This window comes from Odocoileus virginianus, chromosome 14 (assembly GCF_023699985.2).
Source record: "Odocoileus virginianus isolate 20LAN1187 ecotype Illinois chromosome 14, Ovbor_1.2, whole genome shotgun sequence".
In the NCBI taxonomy this organism is placed as follows: Eukaryota; Metazoa; Chordata; class Mammalia; order Artiodactyla; family Cervidae; genus Odocoileus; species Odocoileus virginianus.
In genome coordinates, this window is record NC_069687.1 from 54,016,475 (window position 1) to 54,037,497 (window position 21,023).

Below are 21,023 nucleotides of genomic sequence, written 5' to 3' on the forward strand. Positions count from 1 at the left end.
TCCTGTGTGTTCACTGGAAGGACTGATGCTGAAGCTGAAACTCCAATACTTTGGCCACCTCATGAGAAGAGTTGACTCATAGGAAAAGACTCTAATGCTGGGAAGGATTGGGGGCAGAAGGAGAAGGGGACGACAGAGGATGAGATGGCTGGATAGTATCACCTACTCAATGGACATGGTTTTGGGTAGACTCCAGGAGTTGGTGATGGACACGGAGGCCTGGCATGCTGTGATGCATGGGGTCACAAAGAGTTGGACACGAGTGAGCAACTGAACTGAACTGATGCAAAGAAAATCCTATCATTGAAAAGGACAATATTCATAGTATCTATTAGGAAAACACACTATTTAGTCAAGTTATAGAACTCTATTGATATTTTCCAAAAGTTTCTTGAAAATCTCTACCCTAAAATGGCAAGTGCTTAAGATATTCTTTCCAAAAATTTAATCACAAGATTCTACAATTGAGTCCTCTGATAAAGCACTCATATGCTTCAGGGAATAACACATTTTGAAAGTTTGATTCCCACTCTTAAAAAAAGATTTTATTATGTTAGTGGGCTCCTGGGAATTTGAATCTTCTAGGTATTAACTTCTCACATATTGCTGTTTAAAGTATGGGACATTTCTCTGATAATGAGTGATGTTGAGCATCTTTTCATGTGTTTGTTAGCCATCTGTATGTCTTCCTTGGAGAAATGTCTGTTGAGTTCTTTGGCCCATTTTTGGATTGGGTCATTTATTTTTCTGGAGTTGAGCTGGAGGAGTTGCTTGTATAGTTTTGAGATTAATCCTTTGTCTGTTGCTTCGTTTGCTATTATTTTCTCCCAATCTGAGGGCTGTCTTTTCACCTTGCTTATAGTTTCCTTTGTTGTGCAAAAGCTTTTAAGTTTCATTAGGTCCCATTTGTTTATTTTTGCTTTTATTTCTGAAATTCTGGGATGTGGGTCATAGAGGATCCTGCTGTGATTTATGTCGGAGAGTGTTTTGCCTATGTTCTCCTCTAGGAGTTTTATAGTTTCTGGTCTTACATTTAGATCTTTAATCCATTTTGAGTTTATTTTTGTGTATGGTGTTAGAAAGTGTTCTAGTTTCATTCTTTTACAGGTGGTTGACCAGTTTTCCCAGCACCACTTGTTAAAGAGGTTGGTGGGAATGCAAATTAGTACAGCCACTATGGAAAACAGTGTGGAGATTTCTTAAAAAGCTGGAAATAGAACTGCCATATGACCCAGCAATCCCACTTCTGGGCATACACACCAAGGAAACCAGATCTGAAAGAGACACGTGCACCCCAATGTTCATCGCAGCACTGTTTATAATAGCCAGGACATGGAAGCAACCCAGATGCCCATCAGCAGATGAATGGATGAGGAAGCTGTGGTACATATACACCATGGAATATTACTCAGCCATTAAAAAGAATTCATTTGAATCAGTTCTAATGAGATGGATGAAACTGGAGCCCATTATACAGAGCGAAGTAAGCCAGAAAGATAAAGACCATTACAGTATACTAACACATATATATGGACTTTAGAAAGATGATAACGATAACCCTATATGCAAAACAGAAAAAGAGACTCTGATGTATAGAACAGACTTGTGGACTCTGGGAGAAGGCGAGGGTGGGATGTTTCAAAAGAACAGCATTGAAACATGTATATTATCTAGGGTGAAACAGATAACCAGCTCAGGTTGGGTACATGAGACAAGTGCTCAGGCCTGGTGCACTGGGAAGACCCAGAGGGATCAGGTGGAGAGGGAGGCGGGAGGGGGGACTGGGATGGGGAATACATGTAAATCCATGGCTAATTCATTTCAATGTATAACAAAAACTACTGTAATGATGTAAAGTAATTAGCCTCCAACTAATAAAAATTTAAAAAAAAAATAAATAAATAAAGTATGGGACAAGAAATCGACGTATGGGGAAATGTTCAAAATGTTAAACTAGTCTTGGAGGAGACTCTGCAGAGTTTTCAAATAGACCTCTCATCTAAAATACCAGCTTGAATAAGAAAGATTTTGAAATCCCAATTAAGAATACCAAGATAAAAAATACTGTCTTGGAAGACAAAAAAAAAAAAAAAAACAAGGAAATTTTATTTCTTACTGAGAGAGTAAGAGGTACATTTTCTGAAAGAATTTGAGAACAATTTCACACTTTCAGAAATACCCTTTTTTCTCTAAACTGAATCCTACACCACAGTTGATATATTTGCATACGAATATCAGTTCCAATTGCATATGTATATCAATTGCTGAATAAGCATCAAAAGGTAGGTCCCAACCTCTAATTAAATTAAATGAATACTGAAACAATTTTACTCTTGGAGAAATTGTATAGTAATCATAGTAGGTAGGTTAATTTCCCTAAATAAAATATATAAGGTGATAGAGTATAGAACATGACTGGGTGACTGAACAGTGAAAAATATAGTACAGTTAGTGTGAGGCATTGATGACTTTTTTTTTTATTACCCACCAGCTTAGCTCTAAAAAAACATAGTTCTCTTTCACATATGCATTATTCTTCATAGGATAAGGTAAGATTTTTTAAAGATTAGTTTCACAACCTCTATGAACTAATAAATGCCTATTTCTTATGGTAATCATTTCCCTTCAGTTAACCTACAATTCATTTGAGAAGGCTCTCTAGGAGAAACTTGGGTGTTAATGTTTGCCCTTGAAATTAAGGAAGGAGAGAGAAGTCCTCAACAATCTTCATTAGGGGAAATTTATTACATTACACAGAAAATTGGAAATGGTGTTTCTAACCTCATAGGATCAACATTTAACCAGTTAGGAGAATTGCATGGTAAAACAAGTAACAGCTTATTTCCCATTGATTCAAGAATATTTGTTGAGCATCCACTATTCACCAGGTAATATAGTTAGTGTTATGAAAAAATAATACTATCACATAGAATTTATGAGAAACAGGAGAAGGTAGGATATAATTAGACATGTAACCCAACTGCCATGAATTGGTAATGCTCTGTGATAAAGTAATTAATACTCAGGAAAGAAATTAGAAGAATACTATCAATATACTTAGATTTTTCACTAATTTTGCATTTTAATGAACTGTCCTTATTTATTAAATTTTACTATTTTTACTGTCTAAATTTCAAAAGACTGTAAAATTTCTCAGTGCAGGGTATGTGTGCTTATGGCAATCTTTATAAAAATGTTCCCACTTGGGAAATGTGAGAGGTAGCACCCCTATGCTGGTGTGTTAACTTTTGGAGAAAAATTTTCCTAGCATCAAAAAATCTAAGTTTGTGACCCTCCATCATTAACCAAATGTGTGCTTAGATATAGCTCTGTGTTTACCAATGCCTTTAATAACCAATTGTTTCTTATATCCCACCACTATCTTCTGAATTCAACTTCTTTCTTCCAGCATACATTCTTCAGTAATTAAAATAGCATTTGGAAGTGGTCAAATAGGAGACTGCAAGAGTGAACGTTGACATTCTAGGAATCAGCAAACTAAGATGGACTTGAATGGTGAATTTAACTCAGATGACCATTATATTTATTACCGTGGGCAGAAATCCCTTAGAAGCAATGGAGTAGCCATCATAGACAACAAAAGAATTTGAAATGCAGTACTTGGATGCAATCTCAAAAATGACAGAATGATCTCTGTTCATTTCCAAGTTTGCAAACCATCCAATATCACGGTAATCAAAGTCTATGCCCCGACCAGTAACGCTGAAGAAGCTGAAGTAGAACGGTTTTATGAAGACCTGCAAGACCTTCTAGAAAGAACATCCAAAAAAGATGTCATTTTCACTATAGGGGACTGGAATGCAAAAGTAGGAAGTCAAGAAACACCTGGAGTAACAGGCAAATTTGGTCTTGGAATACAGAATGAACCAGAGCAAAGGCTAATTAATAGGGTTCTGCCAAGAGAACACACTGATAGTAGCAAACACCCTCTTCCAACAACACAAGAGAAGATGTTACACGTGGACATCACCAGATGGTCAACACCAAAATCAGATTGATTATATTATTTGAGCCAAAAATGGAGGCGCTCTATACAGTCAGCAAAAACAAGACCGGGAGCTGACTGTGGCTCAGATCATGAACTCCTTATTGCCAAATACAGACTGAAATTGAAGTAAGTGGGGAAAACCACTAGACCATTCAGGTATGACCTAAATCAAATCCCTTATGACTATACAGTGGAAGTGAGAAATAGATTTAAGGAACTAGATCAAAAAGACAAGAGTGCCTGATTAATGATGGACGGAGGTTCGGGACATTGAACAGGAGACAGGAATCAAGACCTTCCCAAGAAAAAGAAATGCAAAAAAAGAAAAATGGCTGTCTGAGGAGGTCTTACAAATAGCTGTGAAAAGGAGAGAAGCAAAAAGCAAAAGAGAAAAGGAAAGATATTCCCATTTGAATGCAGAGTTCCAAAGAATAGCAAGGAGAGATAAGAAAGCCTTCCTCAGTGATCAGTGCAAAGAAATAGAGGAAAACAATAGAATGGGAAAGACTAGAGATCTCTTCAAGAAAATTAGAGATACCAAGGGAACATTGCATGCAAAGATGGGCTTAATAAAGGACAGAAATGGTAGGCACCTAACAGAAGCAGAAGATATTAAGAAGAGGGGGCAAGAATACACAGAAGAACTGACAAAAAAGATCTTCATGACCCAGATGATCGCGATGGTGTGATCACTCATGTAGAGCCAGACCTCCTGGAATGTGAAGTCAAGTGGGCCTTAGAAAGCATCACTACAAACAAAGCTAGTGGAGGTGATGGAATTCCAGTTGAGCCATTTCAAATCCTAAAAGATGATGCTGTGAAAGTGCTGCACTCAATATGCCAGCAAATTTGGAACACTCAGCAGTGGCCACAGGACTGGAAAAGGTCAGTTTTCATTCCAATGCCAAAGAAAGGCAATCCCAAAGAATGCTCAAACTACTGCACAGTTGCACTCATCTCACATGCTAGTAAAGTAATGCTCAAAATTCTCCAAGCCAGGCTTCAGTAGTATGTGAACTGTGAACTTCCAGATGTTCAAGCTGGTTTTACAAAAGGCAGAGAAACCAGAGATCAAATTGCCAACATCCGCGGGATCATCGAAATAGCAAGAGTTCCAGAAAAACATCTATTTTTACTTATTGACTATGCCAAAGCCTTTGACTGTGTGGATCACAATAAACTGTGGAAAATTCTGAAAGAGATGGGAATACCAAACCAACTGACCCACCTCTTAAGAAACCTGTATGCAGGTCAGGAAGCAACAGTTAGAACAGGACATGGAACAACAGACTGGTTCCAAGTAAGAAAAGGAGTACGTCAAGGCTGTATATTGTCACCCTGCTTATTTAGCTTATTTCCAGAGTACATCATGAGAAACGCTGGGCTGGAAGAAGCACAAGCTGGAATCAAGATTTCCGGGAGAAATATCAATAACCTGATATGCAGATGACACCACCCTCATGGCAGAAAGTGAAGAAGAACTTAAGAACCTCTTGATGAAAGTGAAAGAGGAGAGTGAAAAAGTTGGCTTAAAGCTCAAGATTCAGAAAACTAAGATCATGGCATCTGGCCCCGTCACTTCATGGCAAATAGATGGGGAAACAGTGGACACAGTGTCAGACTTCATTTTTGGGGGTTCCAAAATCACTGCAGATGGTGATTGCAGCCATGAAATTAAAAGACGCTTACTCCTTGGAAGGAAAGTTATGTCCAACCTAGACAGCATATTAAAAAGCAGAGACATTACTTTGTCAACAAAGGTCCATCTAGTCAAGGCTACGGTTTTGCCAGCAGTCATGTATGGATGTGAGAGTTGGACTATAAAGAAAGCTGACTGCCGAAGAATTGATGCTTTTGAACTGTGGTGTTGGAGAAGACTCTTGAGAGTCCCTTGGACTGCAAGGAGATCCAACCAGTCCATGCTAAAGGAGATCAGTTTTGGATGTTCATTGGAAGGACTGATTTTGAAGCTTAAACTGCAATACTTTGGCCACCTGATGTGAAGAGCTGACTAATTTGAAAAGACCCTGACGCTGGGAAAAACTGAGGGCAGGAAGAGAAGGCGATGATGGAAGATGAGATGGTTGGATGGCATCACTGACTCAATGGACATGGGTTTGGGTGGACTCCGGGAGTTGGTGATGGACAGGGAGGCCTGGCGTGCTGCAGCTCACGGGGTCACAAAGAGTCGGACATGACTTGAGTGACTGAACTGAACTGAAAATAGCAAGGGACTCATTCTTATTTGTCTGAAAATATCTTTGTTTTACTTTCATTTCAAAAATAATATTTTAGTCAAATATAGAGTCCTAGGAGCTGTGTATCTTACATCTGCCTTTGAAGATATTAAGTTCATTGACACCTGGACTTTACAGAGGCTGATGAAAAATCACTTGCCAGTCTAATTGCTGTTTCTCTCTGACAAAGTCTTTCTAGTCGCTTTCAAGAGTTCTCTTTGCTTCTGCTTTAGAGCAGTCTCACCACTGTAACTATGTGTTCTTTTTATTTATCTATGCTTTGAGGATTTGTATCTTTGTTTTGGAAAAATTATTAGTTTAGTCTTTAAATCTTTTAATATACCTCTTCTCCATTCTTTCTTCTAGAACTTCCTATTCAACTTACATTGGACTACTCATTCTAACTCACGTCTCTTAATATCTTTCCATATTTTCCACATCAATTGATCTTTTGTAGGCTTAAACTCTGTGGCTTGCAATACTTCCTTTTTAGAGATGTAGGTCTTTACCTCCAAGAGATATCAGTGTCATAAATATTAGTAAGTGGCTTCCAGATATAGCTTCTATCAATGTTTTAAAAATTAAACAAAGAATGCATCTTTACAGATTCTTCACTTGCCTTAATGACTTCATCATCTTAGTTTTGGATATCAAGCTACTAAGCTATCTGTGTCCAGTAAAGAGGCCATTCTATAGGACTCTCAAATGTTTCTAAGAATCTAATGTTATTGCTACAGATTTTTCTCTTTGTAAGAAAATTTGCCTGATAGCTTCATACCATTAATGCACTTAGAAACAATCTAAGTGAACAAACAAGATTTATGCATTATACTAGCATCATTCCACAATACATCAAATTTACCTGTGCCTCTCCTCATCAGAGAAGTACATGCTGAAGCTAAAAAAATGATATTTAATTATATTTTGTTAGTTCTGTGTGCATGCATATTAAGTTGCTTCAGTCGTGTCTGATTTTTTACAACCCTATGAATCACAGTCAGCCAGGCAACTCTGTCCATGGGACTCTCCAGGCAAGTATACTGGAGTGAGTTCTCGTGTCCTCGTCCAGGGGATCTTCCTGACCCAGAGATCAAATTGCATCTCAAATTGCATCTATTGCATTGGCAGGTGGGTTGCTTAACCCTAGCACAAACTGAGAAGCCCTTTGTTAGTTTTACTTATCTACTATTTTATGTTTTTGTACCTGAAGAAGTGATTGTTACTTCAATCATGTTTTTGAAACACGACTTTAAAATAAACATTATATATAGGATGGGAGATAAAATATGTATGCTGACTTAGAAGTCAGTTCAACTAATGGATAAAAGGTAGAAGGTACACAGGAAATTTGTTAAAAGAGTAGATCCTAAAGAACTTTCCTGGTGGTTAAGAATTCAATTTCCAATACAGTGGGTACAGATTTGATCCATGGTTGAGGAGCTAAGATCCCACATGCCTCACAGGCCCCAAAAGCAGAAAATAAACAACAGAAGGAATACTGTTACAAATTCCATAAAGACTTAAAAAATGGTCCACATTAAAAAAAAAAAAAAACTTAAAAAAAAGAGTAGATTCTAAAAGTTCTCATCACAAGGGAACAATTTTTTTCTTTTCTTTTTATTTTATCTCTATGAGATGATTGTTGTTTTAGTCGCTAAGTCGTGTCTGATTCTTTTGTGACCACGTGTACTGGAGCCTGCCAGACTCCTCTGTCCATGGGATTTCCCAGGCAAGAATACTAGGATGGGTTGTGATTTCATTCTCCAGGGGATTTTCCAAGTCAGGGGTCAAACCCATGTCTCCTGCACTGGCTGGAGGATTCTTTACCAGTGAGCCACCTGGGAAGCCCACATGAGATGATGCGTGCATGCATACGCAAGTCACTTCAGTCACGTCCGAATCTTTACAACACTGTGGACTGTAGCCCACTGGGCTCCTCTGTCCCTGGGATTCTCCAGGCAAGAATACTGGAGTGGCTTGCCATGCCCTCCTCCAGGGGATCTTCTCGATGCGGGAATCGAACCTACATCTCCTCAATCTCCTGCATTGCAGATTCTTTAATGCTGAGCCACTGGGGACGCCCATATGAAATGATAAGATGCTAGCTAAACATATGTAAATCAAATCATCATGCTGTACACTTTAAACTTATACAGTAATCTATGCCAATTATTTTTCAATAAAACTGGGGAAAAAGGTTTAAAAAAAAGCTGGAGACTATGCAGATCGCTTTAATGTACAGAAAAATCTTCCAAAAGTCAGACCTGAAACAATCATAATTTCCTAATCATTGGAGATAATGCAGCATACACTAAATAACTTCTCAGCAGCAATGTTGTAGGCATGAAAAAAGAAAGAAACTAATAATTTTTCAGGGTATACTGGCAACTACTGTGCTAGGCATCTTCATATCTGTATCTCATTTCATCATGACAATCTTTTAGAAAGTGTGAGAAACATAAGCTCAGAAAGACTTAGCAGTTGCTTCAATCCTACCTAAACCTAGATTTCAATCAGTTGTCTAATATCAATGCCTAAAATATCTCCACACAATTAAGCTACTTTTCAGTTTCTTCTAAGTGTATCAAAACTGAATAAAGTCATTGGTCAATTAAGGCTGATTAGTAAAGGTTTACTTACAACAACAACATCATACAAAACCCCACTCAATATTCATGTCCTTTATGAACATAATCATAACCCTACACTTTACCTGTATTTTAAAGGAAGATACTTCAACTTAATATTAATTAGCCTCCAATTAAAATAAATGTATACTAAAAATATTATTATGTACTAAGTCATAATATATTCATTCAATATATGAGCTTGAGGGCTTCCCTGGAGGCTCAGATGGTAAAGAATCTGCCTGCAATGTGGGAGACCTGGGTTCGATTCCTGAGTTGGGAAGACCCCCCTGGAGAATCCCATGGACAGGAGCTTGGTAGGCTACAGTCCATAGATAGGGCCACACAGAGTTGGACACAACTGAGCGACTAACACTTTCACTTTCAAAGTATGAGCTTAGGCATCAACTTATACATTATTATTATTGGAACTTCTGAATGTAACATTGTCATGTACATTAGAATGTACATCTCCAATGTAATTAAAGATCCTATTAACATACTCTTCAAAACTTATCTAAAATTTTATATCAACTCCAAGATTTCTACTCCATTTGATTTTTCAAATGATGGAAGTTTGCAAACATTAATAACAATAAAAATATTAGCAAGTATAAATCATAATCAAAAATACATAAAGAGAGTAGAGTTTTAAAGTAGTCATCTAATTATGAAAAATAATTACCTGATATCAAGAAAGTAACTTTATAAAGGACTGAACTTGGGCTCCTTTGATCAAAATAGAATAATTTGTTATTTTATAGTCAAAGATATTAGAATTATCTTTCTTAGTGTTTCCATCCTTTTCAAGTAACTATAGTTGTTAAATGATGCTAAAGAAAAAGGGGGAAGAAAGGCCCTTTGATTTACCTGAGAAAATTAAAATTAGCAGCTGACATGGGGGAAAGGGAAAGTGAAAAGTGAAAGTGAAGTCCCTCAGTAGTGCCCAACTCTTTGTGACCCCACGGATTGTAGCCCACGGAATTTTCCAGACAAGAATACTGGGGTGGGTTGCCATTTCCTTCTCCAATAGGGGAAAGGGATGTTATAAAAACACAAAACCATTTCATAATTATTATATCATTAAGAAATTAAAACAGTATAAGAAGAGCAAATGATGTTTTTACTGCTAGATGGTTTTTGTTTTCAATTTTTTAAACAACTCTAAAGATCAATTAAGAGACATACACAAATTTTTTGCCCTTGTGAAATCCTAACCCTATGACATCGTGGGTCCCTGGTTCTGGATATGAAACATTCTCTTTGTCCTCATCATCCTATTGGTGAATCTCTCAACAGCTGTTTGCAATAAAAGATCCTAATGGCCAAAGGGGAGAGCAGAGCACTAAGAGGTCAAGAAGGACATCGGTGATTGGAAAGGTTACTTATCATTTTATCACCCAAAGGAAAACTGAAAACCAGCACATGGTGACCCTGCGGCCTGGCTCCAGGTGCTTAGTAACCATCTGAAGAAAGAGAATAATGCACCCTTATTTCACTTTTAAACAGATTAATCCTGTTACGTGTGTAATTTAAGTGCAAGAGATCCTAAGAAGGTTAAAAAAAAAAGCCATACCTATATATGTATATATATATATATATATATAGTCACTTGCGTATTTTATACATATACATTAAATACACACACATACATATAAACAAAAGACTAGCCTAGAAATTCAGATTAAATAACTATCAATGTAAAGGGATTAAAAATTATTAAATGGTTTATAAAAACACTTCTAGGAAGCAAGTGAAAGTGTCAGTCGCTCAGTTGTGTCTGACACTTTGAGACCCCGTGGACTGTAGCCTGCACAGTCCTCTGTCCATGGGATTCTCCAGGCAAGAACACTGGAGTGGGTTGCCATGTCCTTCTCCAGGGGATCTTCTCAACCCAGGATCAAACCTGGGTCTCCTGCAACACAGGCGGATTCTTTAGAAACCCAGAGTAAGAAGAAGCAAACCCAGAGTAGAAACTACTGATCTCCAAGAATACAAATGATTATAAACCTGAGTTGGGCTTGAAATTTGAGGAAAAATAAAAATTAAATCAACTTCTTGTCAAGTATATGCCTAATACATACGTTTGCCCTCCAAAAGAATATTGAGGTGTTAAAACAATTCCATGTCTTTTATTCCCTAAGCCCATATGAAACCATATTGTGGAATATTTATGTCACCTTAAAATCCTCAAGGAAAGTGATTCTACAATTTCCCTCAGTACAAAATTCCAGTATTTAATAAATTGAAATTCTTCCTACTACCTAACTGACAACCTTCCAGCTGTAAAAATTAAGGCAACTGTGCTTTTTTATGCTCTTGGTGGGGAAGGAGAACAATTTGTTACCAGCAATCAAACTATAATAAATGTTCCAAAGCCTGAAAGTGATTTTGAAGCCAACATTTAGCTTTCTTTCTTACAGGCTACTCAAACTCAATTTCTTTAAATTTCCCTTATATGTACTTGTAAGTATTTCACTATTACCCTCTCTCAAGTTATCTGAATCTCTTAAAAAAATTATGGAGGTAGTCAAAAGTACCCAAAAAAGGCTAATAAAAAGTATTTTTAGTGAAATGATTCTCAATGAGAAAGTAAAAATTACTTGAACCTTAGCTAACTCATAGTGATAAAATAATAAACAAAAGAGAGTAAGCATGAAAGTATTAAAAAGTGAGTCTAAGAGACAAAATAAGTCAGTCTTAAGTACACTCCATGGAGATAATACCTTGATTAAATAACTCCAATATCTTATCTCTAGCAGGTTACCCTTACTGCAAAGAGCTATACTTCAGGCAGACACAGCTTGATGGAAGGCTTCTTAAAGATATTAATTACTACAATACTGTAAAGTAATTAGCCTCCAATTAAAATTAATAATTAAAAATATAAAGACATTAATATGTTGATAAAAATAATTTATACTGTCCTATATAAAATTATATTTCCTAAGATAATGTGTCTTTGAAATTTTGTGATCCTCTGTTCATCAGTAAGTTCTCAATAAGTTCTCCTGGTCTCATTCATTAAAAATCTTTTGTTTTCTATTGCTATTAAGATAAAAACCTAGAATTCTTAACAAAGGCTGGAAGTTTGATTTGGATCCTACTCTTTTCTTGCCTCATGTACATGACGGCTGCTTTAAGGGCGTCAGTCACACTGGCCTTCTCAGCTCTTCAAATACACAGCCTCAGGGTCTTCACTAGAGTCTTCTCTCCTCTATCTCTTCACCAGATAATTCTCACTCATTTCAGTTCAGTTCAGTTCAGTTGCTCAATCGTGTCCGCCTCTTTGCAACCCCATGAATCGCAGCATGCCAGGCCTCCCTGTCCATCACCAACTCCCAGAGTTTACTCAAACTCATGCCCATCGAGTCGGTGATGCCATCCAGCCATCTCATCCTCTGTAGTCCCTTTCTCCTCCTTCCCCCAATCTCTCCCAGCATCAGGGTCTTTTCAAATGAGTCAGCTCTTCACATCAGGTGGCCAAGTATTGCAGTTTCAGCTTCAACATCAGTCTTTCCAATGAACACCCAGGACTGATCTCCTTTAGGATGGACTGGTTGGATCTCCTTGAAGTAAAAGAGACTCTCAAGAGTCTTCTCCAACACCACAGTTCATTTAGTATATGTGCTGCTGAAGCGAGCACAACACCACAGTTCAAAAGCATCAATTTTTCGGCGCTCCGCTTTCTTCATGGTCCAAGTCTCACATCCGTACATGACCACTGGAAAAACCATAGCCTTGACTAGAGGGACCTTTGTTGGCAAAGTAACGTCTCTGCTTTTTAATATGCTGTCTAGGTTGGTCATAACTTTCCTTCCAAGGAGTAAGCGTCTTTTAATTTCATGGCTGCAATCACCATCTGCAGTGATTTTGGAGCCCCCCAAAATAAAGTCTGACACTGTTTCCACAGTTTCTCCATTTATTTCCCATGAAGTGATAGGTCCAGATGCCATGATCTCATGAATGATGAGCTTTAAGCCAACTTTTTCACTCTCCCCTTTCACTTTCACAAAGAGGCTTTTTAGATCCTCTTCACTTTCTACCATAAGGGTGGTGTTGTCTGCATATATGGGGTTATTGATATTTCTCCTGGCAATCTTGATTCCAGCTTGTGCTTCTTCCAGCCCAGCATTTCTCATGATGTACTCTGCATATAAGTTAAATAAGCAGGGTGACAATATACAGCCTTGACGTACTCCTTTTCCTATTTGGAACCAGTCTGTTGTTCCATGTCCAGTTCTAACTGTTGCTTCCTGACCTGCATATAGGTTTCTCAAGAGGCAAGTCAGGTGGTCTGGTATTCCCATCTCCTTCAGAATTTTCCACAGTTTATTGTGATCCATACAGTCAAAGGCTTTGGCATAGTCAATAAAGCAGAAATAGATGTTTTTCTGGAATTCTCTTATTATTTCGATGATCCAGCGGATGTTGGCAATTTGATCTTTGGTTCCTCTGTCTTTTCTAAAATCAGCTTGAACATCTGGAAGTTCACGGTGCACGTATTGCTGAAGCCTGGCTTAGAGAATTTTGAGCATCACTTTACTAGCGTGTGAGATGAGTGCAATTGTGTGGTAGTTTGAGCATTCTTTGGCATTACCTTTCTTTGACATTGGAATGAAAACTGACCTTTTTCAGTCCTGAGGCCAGTGCTGAGTGTTCCAAATTTGCTGGCATATTGAGTGCAGCACTTTCACAGCCTCATCTTTAAGGATTTGAAGTAGCTCAATTGTATTCCATCACCTCCACTAGCTTTGTTCGTAGTGATGCTTTCTAAGGCCCACTTGACTTCACATTCCAGGAGGTCTGGCTCTACATGAGTGATCACACCATCGCGATCATCTGGGTCGTGAAGATCTTTTGTCAGTTCTTCTGTGTATTCTTGCCACCTCTTCTTAATATCTTCTGCTTCTGTTAGGTGCCTACCATTTCTGTCCTTTATTAAGCCCATCTTTGCATGCAATGTTCCCTTGGTATCTCTAATTTTCTTGAAGAGATCTCTAGTCTTTCCCATTCTATTGTTTTCCTCTATTTCTTTGCACTGATCACTGAGGAAGGCTTTCTTATCTCTCCTTGCTATTCTTTGGAACTCTGCATTCAAATGGGAATATCTTTCCATTTCTCCTTTGCTTTTCACTTCTCTTCTTTTCACAGCTATTTGTAAGTCCTCCTCAGACAACCATTTTGCCTTTTTGCATTTCTTTTCCATGGGGATGGTCTTGATCCCTGTCTCCTTTACAATGTCACGAACCTCTGTCCATAGTTCATCAGGCTCTCTTGTCTATCAGATCTAGTCCCTTAAATCTATTTCTCACTTCCACTGTATAATCATAAGGGATTTGATTTAGGTCATACCTGAATGGCCTAGTGGTTTTCCCCACTTTCTTCAATTTCAGTCTGAATTTGGCAATAAGGAGTTCATGATTTGGGCCACAGTCAGCTCCTGGTCTTGTTTTTGCTGACTGTATAGAGCTTCTCCAACTTTGGCTGCAAAGAATATAATCAATCTGATTTTGGTGTTGACCATCTGGTGATGTCCATGTGTAGAGTCTTCTCTTTGTTGTTGGAAGACGGTGTTTGCCATGACCAGTGCGTTCTCTTGGCAAAACTCTATTAGCCTTTGCCCTGCTTCATTCCATACTGTCACACATTTATCCACCAAATATTTTCCGAGCTCCTATTATAAGGCAGACACTGTGTAATTCACTTTATAAACAGCCATGAGCAAATAGGCAGGCAGCAACGAAATGAACAAAATATACAGTATGTTAGAAAGTATCAGTAACAAATAATAAGGAAGAAAAAAAACTCAGAAAAAATTACATGAAGTGTGTTTGTGTATGTGTGTGTGTCTGTGTGCAGTTTCAGATAAGGTCGGTAGGGCAGGCCTTACTTAGAAGATCACATTTAACTAGCTAACAAGTAATCAAATAAGTAAAATGAATATGGACTAGTAAGTGCTGTGAAGAAAATAAAAAGCATAATTTCCTTTATGCTTTAACTGGGAGCATAAATGTAAGTAACTGGGAGAAGACTTTTCATATAGATGGATCAGACTGAAGGCCAGCCTGCAGAGAAACTGCATGTGAGCTGAGATCGAAGGATGAAATTTAGTCAAAATGTGACCCTTAGAGTATGTTAACATACCCCCCAAAGTACAGACGGCTCAGATTCTCCTAAAGCACTACTAGCATACTAGTTATATAGGATGGCATCATGGATGACATAGATACTCACAGAGGATAGGGAAATAGGTATTGAACGTCTACCATGTGAAAGGTAAATGAAAAGTATGCTTGTCAGACTCGTTAGCTTTTTGAAGTCTTCAAGAACAAGTTAGCTGATGTTCACTGTAAAAAGTGGCTGAGTAAAATCTCTTGGTGGTCAATGAACATTTATGTTGCTTCCACGTCTGAGCTATTTTGAATAATGTTGCAATAAATATGACAGTACATACCATCTTGAAGATCCTGATTTCAGTACCTCTGGATATATACCCAGGGGTAGGATTCCTAGATCACATGGCAGTTTTATTTTTAATTTTTTAAGAAAGTTCCATATTGTTTTCCATGGTGGCTGCACAAATTTACATTTTCACCAACTGTGTGTAAGAATTCTCTTTTTTACACATTTTTGTCAACACTAATTATCAGTTTTTAAATAATAACCATCCTAACAGGTGTAAGGTGTTATCTCATTGCTGTTTCGATTTGTATTTTCCTGATGATTAGTGAGGTTTATACCTTTTCATATAATGGTTCATTTGTATGTCTTCTTTTGAGAAATGTCTATTAAGTTCCTTTGTCCATTTTTAAATTGGATTATTTGCTTTTTTTGCTAAAACTGTAAGAGTTTCTTATATACTATGGACATTATCCCTTCATCAGATATATGGTTTGCAAATAATTTCTGCAAATTCCATAAACTGGCTTTTCATTTTGTTGACTGATTTGCTGTGTGGAGCTTTCTATTTTGATGTAATCCCACTCATCTATAGTTACTTTTGTTGCCTGCTTTTCATATCAAGAAACCACTGCCAAGACCAAGATCAAGAAGCTTTTCTCCTATATTTTCTTCTAGGAGTTTTATAGTTTCCAGTCTTACATTTCAGTCTTTAGTCCACTTTGAGTTAATTTTTGCAATATGGTGTAAACTAACAGTCCAGTTTTATTCTTATGAATGTGGTTGTCCAGTTTTTCCAGAGTCTTTTATTGAAGAGGCTATCCTTTCTCTTGACTCAGCTCCACCCATCAACAGAAAATTGGATAAAGATTTACTAAGCATGTACCCACCCATGAGAACAAGACCCAGTTTCCCCCTCAGTCAGTCTCTCCCATTAGGAAGCTTCCATAAACCTCTTATCCTTCTCCATCAGAGGGCAGAGAAACTGAAAATCACAATCACAGAAAACTAACAAATCTAATCACATGGACCACAGCCTTGTCTAACTCGATGAAACTATGAGCCTTGTCATGTAGGGTCATGGTGGAGAGTTCTGACAAAATGTGGTCCACTGGAGAAAGGAATGGCAAACCACTTCAGTATTCTTGCCTTGAGAACCCCATGAACAGTATGAAAAGGCAAAAGATAGGACACTGAAATATGAACTCTCCGGGCCTGTAGGTGCCCAATATGGTACTGTAGATCAGTGGAGAAATAACTCCAGAAAGAATGAAGAGACAGAGCCAAAGCAAAAACAACACCCAGTTGTAGATGTGACTTGTGATGGAAGCAAGGTCTGATGCTGTAAAGAGCAATACTGCTTAGGAACCTGGACTGTCAGTTCCATGAATCAAGGCAAATTGGAAGTAGTCAAACAGGAGATGGCAAGAGTGAACATCAACATTCTAGGAATCAGCGAATTAAAATCGACTGGAATGAGTAAATTTAACTCAGATGACCATTATATCTACTACTGTGGGCAAGAATCCCTTAGAAGGAATGGATTAGCCATCATGGTCAACAAAAGAGTGTGAATTTGCAATACTTGGATGCAATCTCAAAAACGACAGAATGATCTCTGTTCGTTTCCAAGTTTGCAAACTATTCAATATCACAGTAATCCAAGTCTATGCCCTCACCAGTACTGCTAAAGTAGCTGAACTTGAATGGTTCTATGAAGACCTACAAGACCTTCTAGAACTTACATCCAAAAAAGATGTCCTTTTCATTATAGGAGACTGGAATGTGGAAGTAGGAAGTCAATAAATACCTGGAGTAACAGGCAAATTTGGCTTTGGAGTACAGAAAGAAGCAGGGCAAAGGCTAATAGAGTTCAGTCAAGAGAATGCACTGGTCATAGCTAACACCCTCTTCCAACAACACAAGAGAAGACTCTATATGTGGACATCACCAGATGGTCAATACCAAAATCAGGTTGATTATATTCTCTGCAGCCAAAGATGGAGAAGCTCTATACAGTCAGCAAAAACAAGACCGGGAGCTGACTGTGGCTCAGATCATGAACTCCTTATTGCCTAATTCAGACTGAAATTGAAGAAAGTGGGGAAAACCACTAGGCCATTCAGGTATGACCTAAATCAAATCCCTTATGATTATACAATAGAAGTGAGAAATAGATTTAAGGGACTAGATCTGATAGAGTGCCTGATGAACTATGGACGGAGGTCAGGACATAGTACGGGAGACAGGGATCAAGACCATCCCTAAGAAAAAGAAATGCAAGAAAGCAAAATGGCTGTCTGAGGAGCCCTTACAAATAGCTGTGAAAAGAAGAGAAGTAAAAAGCAAAGGAGAAAAGGGAAGATATTCCCATTTGAATGCAGGGTTCCAAAGAATAGCAAGGAGAGATAAGAAAGCCTTCCTCAGTGATCAGTGCAAAGAAATAGAGGAAACAACAGAATGGGAAAGACTAGAGATCTCTTCAAGAAAATTAGAAAAAAAAAAGAAAAAAGAAAATTAGAGATACCAAGGGAACATTTAATGTTAAGATGGGCTCAATAAAGGACAGACATGGTATGGACCTAACAGAAGCAGAAGATATTAAGAAGAGGTGGCAAGAATACACAGAAGAACTGTACAAAAAAGATCTTCATGACCCAGATAATCACGATGGTGTGATCACTCACGTAGAGCCAGACATCCTGGAATGTGAAGTCAAGTGGGCCTTAGGAAGCATCACTACAAACAAAGCTAGTGGAGGTGATGGAATTCCAGTTGAGCTATTGCAAATACTAAAAGATGATGCTGCATCTGTTGATGATGCTATATCTGTGACAATATACAAGGCTATATATTGTCACCCTGCTTATTTAACCTATATGTAGAGTACATCATGAGAAACGCTGGGCTGGATGAAGCACAAGATGGAATCAAGATTGCCAGGAGAAGTATCAACAACATCAGATATGCAGATGACACCACCCTTATGGCAGAAAGTGAAGAGGATCTAAAAAGCCTCTTGGTGAAAGTGAAAGAAGAGAGTGAAAAAGTTGGCTTAAAGCTCAACATTCAGAAAATGAAGATCATGGCATCTGGTCCCATCACTTCATGGCAAATAGATGGGGAAACAGTCACTGCAAATGGTGACTGCAGCCATGAAATTAAAAAGCTTACTCCTTTGAAGAAAAGTTATGAGCAACCTAGAAAGCATATTAAAAAGCAGAGACATTACTTTGCCAACAATGGCCCGTCTAGTCAAGGCTATGGTTTTTCCAGTAGTCATGTATGGATCTGAGAGTTGGACCGTGAAGAAAGCTGACTGTCAAAGAACTGATGCTTTTGAACTGTGGTGTTGGAGAAGACTCTGCAGAGTCCCTTGAACTGCAAGGAGATCCAACCAGTCCATCCTGAAGGAGATCAGTCCTGGGTGTTCATTGGAAGGACTGATGTTGAAGCTAAAACTCCAGTACTTCAGCTGGAGTACTTCAGCTCATCCTGAAGCTGAAACCCCAATACTTTGGCCACCTCATGCGAAGAGTTGACTCATTGTAAAAGACCCTAATGCTGGGAGGGATGGGGGCAGGAGGAGAAGGGGACGACAGAGGATGAGATGGCTGGATGGCATCACCGACTCGATGGGCATGAGTTTGAGTAAACTCTGGGAGCTTGTGATGGACAGGGAGGCCTGGTGTGCTGCGATTCATGGGGTCGCAAAGAGTCGGACATGACTGAGCGACTGAACTGAACTGAGCTGAAGCTACAAGCATATACAAAGATTGTGATTAAAGTTTGGCTTTTTCTGAGGGAAAAAGCAACCAAGGGAAAAAAGTAACTAAAACCATACAGAAACAAGAATAGAAGTAAAGATTCTTTATAGAGAGACAAAGCTTTACTTAAGGCTCTATATCTTTAGATAGTTGCACACAATCTTTAAATCTAATGCACAAAATGTGCTGCCAAAGCCTCCTAGGAATAATAGTCTACTTGTCACTCAAAGAATATTTAAAAAATCACTTTCCTTTGTACTGCACCCAAGAAGAATAACTGGTAGAGTACTAAGTGTGTATCATTTAGTCTTAACTACCTTTTATCGTTATTATTTTCTTAAAAGGGATTTTAAACACACTGTTTACAAAAAATTGGGAGAAAGCCTTTAAAGTTACTTTCAAAATTTTTTGACATACAATTCATCATTTAAAAATCCTATACATTCATTCAATATGTTTACATTGTGTATCTACTATGAACGTCTCCCTATATTAGACACTGAAATCTTTCTCTACGAAAATTTAAAAAGAATTATTTTTTAATATCTTCTGTGGTGGATCCTTAAACTTTTTTAGACAGACGAGAAGAGTAAACCATGATACCTCCATTATTTTCCGATAGCAATTTTTCTTGTTTCTCTATTTAGCCTAATGTCATTTTTTCCCCACTCAGTTACTATGTCAGAATGTGGGCAACTTGCAATGACTCAATACTAAAAGTATAAGTTGAAAACTCTGAGTCAAAGTGAAAATGCCCTTAACCCAGTTATTACAGTACCAGAAAAGGTGGGAAGTGGGGGAGGTTTCAAAATCATAACATTTTAAAGACAAAAGTTGGCATTATAAACTCAGAACTTAAAAAAGAAATACAATGGAAAATTTTTAAATTCTATCTGCATCCCTCCCAAGACATTTGAAATTTATTTAATTAAAGGATTATTCAAACATTTAGAATAAATATTATACAAATGATTTCAGAAAAGGAGCAATGTCAAAGGCCATACTTGTGTTAATACTGATACCAGAGAAATCACATTCATCAAAATTCCATCTTAGCAATTGTGTCATTAAAAAAAAACATAAATGACTAAACAGAAGGATTAGGACTTCTTACCCCATATTTACATTGGCGAGATGTTGCTCCATACTGGAAACGGCATTGTTCATCGGCATCATACACCTGACCTGGAGCCACAGCTGGATAAAGAAAGTCACGCTTGGGAGGCTCATTATCAAGGCAAGTACCACGGCCTGAACTGTTCAACATAAAGGATCAAAGGAGATTAGGTACACTTTGGACTATTTCAATCTCAGTCATGAAACCATGTATTGAGTTCTTTACTTTAATAATTGATGCATGAAAAACAATATATTCTATCAATATATAATCATGGCAAAATAGAATAACTTTACTAAAACTTGAATAAGAGCTCCAATAGTTTTTTCCAGAACTAAGACACAATAAAAGCATCTTACAAAATAATTTTAAAATGTCAGGTTGGCCTTTAAACACTGATTTAAACTAATTTCTGGAGGAATCAAAACAATTTCATACTGCTCTAAGCTTCTTGTTTGTTTTCAATGAAAACATAACCATATCTGGTAGTGGAATCAAAGACAAAATATGGGAAAAAAACTGGTTGTGATCCTTAAAGACCTAACCTAACCTAACTTCCACCTCGGGTAGAACAAATAGATGGTGTGGTAACACATGTCCAAAGGTTCTTGAAATATTTCAATAACAAGTGGGCTGAATGACAGATGAGGCCAAGATCCAAATTCTCTTCTCAAGTACATTAAAAGTGTTTAGTCTCTCAAAAATTTCATATTTCATCTAGGACCATCAGAATTGGAAAAGAGAATGTTCTCCTCTCTATAATTTCTGCTTTTCAAAGTATGCTTCATTCAAACATAATATTTAATTCAGTGGAACAAATAACATAAAGATCGCCAAAAGTCAGACAGAATATCTTAGTTTAAG

General features: G+C 37.7%; 1 protein-coding gene across 6 annotated transcripts in view; it reads right to left on the reverse strand.

Moving 5' to 3' along the window:
- Nucleotides 1–21,023, reverse strand: part of ADAMTS6 (ADAM metallopeptidase with thrombospondin type 1 motif 6) — a 288,202-nt gene that overhangs the window by 118,524 nt on the left and 148,655 nt on the right. For all 6 annotated transcript variants that reach the window (XR_011491254.1, XM_070476750.1, XM_070476751.1 and 3 more), the window contains exon 11: nucleotides 20,157–20,298. Coding sequence is in view for 5 of the 6 variants with exons in the window: in XM_070476750.1 (XP_070332851.1) it covers nucleotides 20,157–20,298 (142 nt within the window). In the remaining variant the exon portion in view is untranslated. The remainder of the gene's footprint in view (nucleotides 1–20,156; nucleotides 20,299–21,023) is intronic.